Below are 8,219 nucleotides of genomic sequence, written 5' to 3' on the forward strand. Positions count from 1 at the left end.
CCGTATAACTGAAGCAAGTTATTTTCGTTATGCCATTGTTGTTAATTGCTGTCAATTGTTGTTATTGTTATTTTTACTGTTCGTGCTGTTGTCTCTGCTGTTATTACTGCTGCTACCACCACTACATATACATAGGGTAAAAGGTTTTAGTAGATTATATCTGTTCTGTCTCTTCTGATCGGTTTTATTATAGTGAAGAATATCCTAATATTGGTTATCGTTTTTCCTTCATTTTCCGGATGTTACCCTCATGAAATTGACTTCATTATTGTGCTTGCCGGTTGTACGAAATTGGAAAGGAGTAGCTGTTTGGCAAGAATCAGATCGTATTAAATTCCCGAAAGGCAAAAGTGAACGACGTTTCGCCTTACATAAGGTTAATTTATTGATAATAATAGTTATGGGAATATGGGCATGATTGGCATAATCACATTAGATTCATTTCTATACAATACTATATCCGGGCAGATTCGTTAAGCATACAAAATAAATATGTAACGGTAGTATAAATTAATGGATATGTCTTCCTGAAAGAGATTAACAGCAAAAGTTTAACTGTTATGCTACAGTACTAATTTTTCGGTCAATTCAAATATTTTCTACTAACATGAAATCATTAATATTTGAAATATGTCTTTGGAATCGTATCTTATCTAAAATTTCTATTTGAAATAAGTCCTTATGAATGTATGTAAGTATGCATTTCTTCCACGTCATGACTATGTGGATTTTTAATTAACAAAATTTTGTCAATTTCAACAACGCAGTTTTCAGTCACCAGCTGTCTACGCTTTTGTTATTACACTGTATATGCTTTACTCTCGGGTCCGAAGTGATAGTGATAAGAATTACAGACCAAGTAAGTCGGTTATTGTGAGATTAAAGCTTGATGGATTAAACAAGTTTGCACAATCCTGGAAAATATCGTAAATATCTCAATATTAAAATGAATGAACTGAGAAAATATGGAAATAGATAAGGTAGGGAGTGAGAAAACGAATTGTATTATGAAGGGGGGATAAGAAAGGTATGATTAGATATAGCTGAACAAAGTAATTTAATTCGTATAAGATAAGAAGGGTTTAACATAATTCGTTTCTGCTGAGTATATCCACATTTTTTTTCATTTGTTACTGAATTCTGTTGTATTAATGAGATAGGTGATGTAGATGCTACCATCGTCTCTTCGATGTTTTATTTAACATTGTTATTGGATGTACATCTTCGGTACTTCGTCTAGCACCATTGTTTAAGTAATTCGTTTGGATGATTTTGTCAAAATTTTAAACATAGGTGAAAATAAATTACTGTTTTTGCAGTATGGGCTCGAATCAGTGCGAATCAAGAGAACACAGCAGCGTTACCGGACCGATCCCAGCTAACGAAGTATACATATATGTTTTTTGAATTCTTGCTGGTATTTAAGCTAATAAAAAGTGGTCTTAAATATATTTGGGATTTATAGCTCATCCTGAAACAAAAGAAATGTAAACTTTATTTGCGTATGGCTTCTCTAAATCTTTTATTTTTTGATATTTGTAGCAATAATTCTGTATCGAAAATTTTCTTTTACTTGCCGCAAAATTTCTGATTTTTTAAAGAATAAATGACAATTGTACAGGAAATAATTTTAGATCAAAGCACTGGTGAAAGAGGCGCCGCCGGAAACGAAAGATTTTTATTTCCAACAAACAATGCTTCGCATCAAAGATCCTCGGAAAACGTTGCCATTTTACTGTAATATTCTGGGGATGAGGTTCGTGCAGTTCTTGCTGTTAATTTTCCCAAGTATTATTTTACACTAGCGGCTTATAAATAATTCTTTAAAAAATCAGTATTTCAGATTACTGAAGCAGATGGATTTTCCAGAAGGAAAATTCTCCTTGTATTTCTTGGGCTATAAGCCAGCATCAGAAATCCCAAGTGATCCTGTAGAGCAGAAACGCTATGCACTTTCGACATTAGCAACGATCGAATTAACTCAGCAAGTTTTACTGCATTTATAATTTGATTTGATTTATCTGTTTAATTCATCGTTAAATTACACTGCATATCAGAATTTAAGTTTGTCGCTCACAAATATGGACTTTACTATAAAAAAAAATGGGAATTCAGTGAATCGGTTCATCTACTAACTTTTATTTTAAATGATTATTTTTTCAGTAATTGGGGCACCGAGAACGATCCTAATTTCAGTTATCATAATGGAAATAAAGAACCACGAGGTTTCGGTGAGTTCTGTTTCATGAAGTTATTTTGAGGAATAATTTGATTTAATAAGTAGCGTATGCAGGCTGTGCGACACTGCGATAGTGTAATGGAATGTTTATAGGAAAATTCACCCTTGATGCGAAATTTCTTAAGACTGCAATGGGAAGTACCACAAAGAAATGATAATATGTTTTAGGTCATATTGGTATAGCAGTAAAGGATGTATATGCGGCATGCAAACGTTTCGAGGAATTAGGCGTTGAGTTCGTGAAGAAGCCCGACGATGGTCGCATGAAGGGATTAGCATTTATTCAGGATCCGGATGGTTATTGGATCGAAATATTCAATCCTTATACTGTATAGTTGCTTTTGGAATATGTAAAATTCTGTTGCTCTACTATTGTTTGATAAATGTTTTTAAATTTCAAGCTTTTTAAATATGTAAGAAGAAACTTTAAAAATTCTGATAAATGTTTTTTTGTGATAATGTTTTTCTGATAAATGTTTGATTAATTTGATTTTCAATCATGTTGATAATTATTGGCTTAAAAAGAGCATCAAGGCGGGGAATAAGTCCTGGATAAAGAAAATGGATTTTAGTATTGGAAGTACCAGTCCAATTTGGATTGGAACGCTTTCCCAAACAAGGAATGCGAACTTATCCAGAGATCGAAAAAGAATTTTCGCAATATCACTTTCATAGCAGCTTTTGAAGACGAACCTGTGATTTATGACAAAACTTAAATTCAGTTTCGAGATAACTAAAAAATAATTTGGCATAAAAATCGATTCAATTTTGCTCCAAATTCTTTTCCATCATAAAAATAGTTATCGATTATTAATGCGAATAAATTAACTCATTCCAATTTAAATTACATTTCAAAGAGATTGTATTTCTTACCAAATTGTTAATAATAATTAATGACTTTACACCCAATCCGTACTTATTAAAACATAAAATATATAAAACTAAGTTTTACATGAAACATCCGTCTAGTCGCAGTGCATTTTCTTTATTAAATAATGGCTTAACTTTTCGATTTTATTCCATTCCGACTGAAAAGCTTTTAAATATCCAAATAATCGTATTATTTACGTTCAACTTGATATTTTCCTGTCGTTACAAAGTGTAAATTTCAAAAGAAAAAAACGACAAAAACTTTTGCCAAGAAGCACTCAGTGGTGATGTCATCATGGATACTAAATTGATACAGTATTGAAGCGAATAAAATTTAAAAAACCAGCATCGTTGTTTATTCCAGTAAAAATTCTAATAACAAATAATTAGCCAGTCAATATCCAATTCAGAGATTCTGGACGAATCATTTATATTCCCAGATGATCTATGATCTGTCAGATTTATTATTGTAAGATGACTGATCTAATATTATTGATTATCTTAAAATATATCACAAATGAGAGTTCGTTTCAGAATCAGCAAATACGACAACGACAACTTTTTTTTTCATTTTTAAATTCTTTTTGAAATTTTGCATTCGGCTAAATTATTGATACTTATGGTCCAGTTGGCCTCATTAGATTGTACGGATATTCACCTTTTGTTTTTGGACTATATAAAAGATTGGATCGATGTGGTATTGGATCATGTGGCCCGGGTGTTGGTACATGTCCAGCGCAATATACCTAAAATTATCAATGAATATTCATTAATGATGATCTAAAAGGTTTGTTTTTTCCGCCCCCCCCCCCTTCTATTTTGAAATATTTTTTGAATTTCAACCTTTTTCAAACTTCATTTTCTTTTTTCTCCTATTCTTATTCTTCTTCTTTTATTTATCCAATCAATTATCTTCATAAAAATATTTCACTGGAATTTTTCATTGCATTCATTGTCAAATGAATACCAAAAAAAGAGAAAAAAAAAGTTGGAAAATTATTATTATTTTTATTATTATACAGATCTTATTTTCATTAACATAGCATATCTTTTTTTATTCCCTAAATGTTAAACTACAATTTATATATATATGTTACAAGCAGGTATATGAACCGGTATGTATAATGAATATATTATCATGTTATCATGATTACCTCAAGATCTTGCGTATCATTCCTGTTATTGTGATAAGTTTTCAGTGATAAACGTGATCCACATATCCAACATTTGAAACATCCCTTAAAAAATAAAAATTCTTTTTGTTCACAACAAATTTACTTATTTCATTATAGCTAAATGAAATTCTTTCATATAATTAAATTTATTTTTTCTAACAAATTATCATTTTTTTTTTTTTTGGACTTAAATTTATTGAAAATGAATTGAAATTTCAAAAGAAAAAAGACGAGATAATGAAAGCATTGTCATCCATCAGTTTCACTTTTGCCTTTTTGAAGAAGTGAAAGACTATTGAATGAGTTTGGAAAAACATCAAAATATGATGACGTAGGTTTAAATTTAAAAAAAAAAATTATAAGACAAAGATAGATATGAAAGATATGAATAAGGTTAGCATTCGAAGCATACCGAAAAATATTGATTAAAAATATAATAACGATATGAACAACTCATTAATTAAGATAACCAATGAAATATCATTTTCAGATATCAATAATTATCAAACAATCAGTACTCATCATTGTGGGATGATTTCTTCAATTTGAATTTCAATAGATTTAATTAACAAATTATAAGACAAAAGCTGCCGGAATTAAAGGATAAAAATGAGGAAGTAATAAGTTAAACTATTGTCAGAAGGAATAAAAAAATGATAACGAACAATTCATTTGTGGAAAATTAAGGAGTAAAATAAAACATCTGAAATAATCAATTTATTCTACGATTAATTAGTAATTAATCCTTAATTACATAATATAAAATGACAAGTGTATAGAATGACGTCACCTCATCAATTTTAAATTAATTTATATTCAATAACTTAATACTTTCAATGATCGAAAAAAATTATACTTATTTTTCAAAATAAAACAAAAACAAGAAAAGTTAGGGAATTTTAGATAACCAAGGAGAAATTCACCAATACAAAATGATATTTACTTTCACTTACTTTATTTATTTGAAGAAAAAAGAAAAACTTACTTTATGAAAAAGAACGCCATCTTTTAATGGGCCAATTTTATCATTAAAATAGGTCGGTCGTTTACAGCGAAAACAAAGTTCTTTCATTCTTTCTGGAAAAATTTTTGCATAAAACAAATATACCATTTTTTTTTTGTTATCGCTATCTTATTCAATATTGTAGTAATACAAACAAAGAGTAAATATTTTTGTGAAAAAAATTAAAAATATTAAAATCGATAAGTAATTAATTTTGCGAAAAAAAATATTACAAATAATTTTATGCAAAAAAAAATTAAAATATTAAGATATGTGAATGATAGTTTTATGGAAAAAAAAGTAATTGTTAAACACAACGAATGATTTTAAATGATCATTTTCATATTATGCCTATTTAATTTAGAATAATTCGAACGTTCATTTTTCAGCTGATTCAATATATGCCAACAATTGTTTGCTTTCTTTTTTTTTCGAATTTTTTTTTTTTTTATAAAATGATTTTGGTTTACTTTTATTGCTAACACATTGAAAAGTATCAGAATTTGGACTAAAATTGAATTAAATTTTTAAAAATAATATGGAAAAAAAGATGGAATCAATAAAAAGTAAAGCTTAATTTAAACATATTTGTTTACTTTGTTACATTGTACAACTTTATGGAAAGAAAAAGTAATTGTTAATGAAGAATTATTAAATGAATACTTAATGAGTAATATTGTCATAGGATGGATGAACAATTATATCTAAAGCTAGTTTTGGAAGAAATTTTGATGAAATAGGCGCAACTGAACAAACCAAACAAATTTGCTTAGGAGAAAAGGAGGCGGAGAAATGACAAAATCAAAGTGTGACAAAAGTTGTGCAACGATGTGACAGTGGAATTAATATTATGATGGAGGGCAGTAGTATTACAGATGATTGAGATGAAGCGGTGGATAACGTTTGGAAGAAGAAAAGGATGAAATATTAAGAAAATGTAGAAGTGGAGCTGCTAAAGAAACTATACTTATAGGAATCATATGTGAATGTTGAAGTAGGTAAACGAATTGCGAGCAATCGACTTGTGTAATCAAAAAAAAAAAATTATGGATAATAAAATACAGGTTCAGATATGTAAAAATAGGTTAAATTACTTGGGATAATAGTACTAAAATGTTCGATTTCTAATGTTTATAAATCGGTTTTGGAAAAGTAAGATAGATGTTCACATCTGAATTTAAGTAATCAATAACTTTTTATTAAAAGAAGTAAAAGTTATGAAACATTTTGAACCCAATAGTTGTATCATTTTAAGAATGAAATTAAAAATTGGAAATTGATTACTTTTGAATTAGTTGAAAAATGTAAACGTTAAACAATTTGCACTTTAGAGAAAAAAAACGAAAAATAAAAATTGATAGAAAGAAATGTTCGATTGTCATTACCAGGAAATGGAAATATTTATTATTTATATGAAGGAATTCTTACTGTAATAGTTTCAAATTAGATACGATAATATGATATATCATAATCAAACGGATGTAATTAATGGAAATTTTTAAAGTGTCACGTTCAAGTATCATACGAAAATTGGTCGTGTCAAGCAGTGATATGAGGACAAATTACATGATATCAATAATTTATATCTTATTAAATTTATTTTACATTCTTATTTTCAAGGAAGTCAGGTAATATATCCAGTAGAATGAGTGGTCAAATAATGTCCATTCCAAAGAGAATGGTCAAATAATAAATCAATGGTTTGAATTTATTTCAAGAAAGGAAACATTCGTTCTTTTATAATGAATGAATAAAAAAGGACTTGTCATCTAAGAGAGAGAGAGAAAAAAAAATGGAATTTTAGTCAAATGAAATGCTTCTTCATCATATTTTTGTCTAATGTCAACAAATGACCAGTTATTTTATTTTGGTCGATATGATTGACAAAGAAGCCACGTGCATTATACACATAAATACATATACGCATACACAAACATACACCCCCATACACGCACATACACACACATATACATGCGTACACACATACACAATTACACACATATACACACATAACATACACGGACACACATACATATATACACGTACATGTACAGATATACGTCGGTAAACCGTAATAGGCATATATGCGAAATAAATTATAATTAGTTCAGACAAGCAAATCGAATGAATTCAAAACAACCAGTTGAGGCTTAGAAATTTTAAGATGGCAAACGATGGCACTAACGATGAGATTTTGATCAGAAAATTGATATGATTCAGTTGATCAGATCAATGATCAAACAATCCTTTTTAAATATATTATTTTACACTATTTTTTAAAAATATATTGTTTTAAAATCTTTTTTTAGCTTTTTCAATAAAAATAAAAAACTAAAAAAGAATGGAAGGGTTTTTTTTCAACCAAACTACGGCATCTTTTCCTTAGATAATTTTCACTTTCTTTTCTAGTTTTCATTTCTTATCCTTAAACTTATCAATGTTTGCAAAAAAAAAAAAAAACAGTGAATGGGAAATGGAGTGACTTGCAGTAAGTGCCATAAAATGCGTAGGAAATAGAATGATATTCTTCTAAATCTACCGTAGTGCATATGATAATTGCTATATAAAAATCTTTGATAATCTGACGTCTAGTCTAATGTTCTGCGACAAATTTGCCTGTTGATTTTGATATTCTGTTACTTCCAGAAGTAATCAAAATGGATTTACAGTATTAAAAGTGAAATCACTTCAAACAAGATAAATTGGCAGTAATCAAAATGAATTTGTAATAATCGAAATCAATTCATAGTAATTAATGGAAAGCCCCAGTAATCGATATGAATTTATAATTAATGTTAATGCTTGCAGTAACAGTAATATGGAACTGATAGTTGTTGTTTTGTTACAGTTGTGAGAAAATGGGATCTTTATAGAATTGACTTTTAAGTATTAATTTTTAAGCTTAAATTTTAAGTTTTTATATTCAAATTAG

The 8,219-nt window shown here is 28.5% G+C and overlaps 3 protein-coding genes across 3 annotated transcripts; 2 read left to right on the plus strand and 1 right to left on the minus strand.

Moving 5' to 3' along the window:
- Positions 1–250: 250 nt before the first annotated feature.
- On the plus strand, positions 251–2,574 carry LOAG_03565 (hypothetical protein; the record flags this gene model as incomplete). The annotated part of the gene is made up of 7 exons (XM_003139102.1): positions 251–376; positions 775–859; positions 1,320–1,417; positions 1,635–1,756; positions 1,844–1,984; positions 2,164–2,231; positions 2,408–2,574. The coding sequence occupies 7 exons, from the start codon at positions 251–253 to the stop codon at positions 2,572–2,574; spliced, it is 807 nt and encodes a 268-aa protein (XP_003139150.1).
- A 1,152-nt stretch (positions 2,575–3,726) lies between these two features.
- LOAG_03566 (hypothetical protein) lies at positions 3,727–5,356 on the minus strand (the record flags this gene model as incomplete). The annotated part of the gene is made up of 3 exons (XM_003139103.1): positions 3,727–3,855; positions 4,264–4,347; positions 5,270–5,356. The coding sequence occupies 3 exons, from the start codon at positions 5,354–5,356 to the stop codon at positions 3,727–3,729; spliced, it is 300 nt and encodes a 99-aa protein (XP_003139151.1).
- A 1,780-nt stretch (positions 5,357–7,136) lies between these two features.
- Positions 7,137–7,351, plus strand: LOAG_03567 (hypothetical protein; the record flags this gene model as incomplete). The annotated part of the gene is made up of 1 exon (XM_003139104.1): positions 7,137–7,351. A coding segment is annotated over one exon (213 nt), but the record flags the coding sequence as incomplete, so codon positions are not given.
- Positions 7,352–8,219: the final 868 nt, after the last annotated feature.

Source organism: Loa loa (assembly GCF_000183805.2).
Source record: "Loa loa unplaced genomic scaffold supercont3.548, whole genome shotgun sequence".
Taxonomy (NCBI): Eukaryota; Metazoa; Nematoda; class Chromadorea; order Rhabditida; family Onchocercidae; genus Loa; species Loa loa.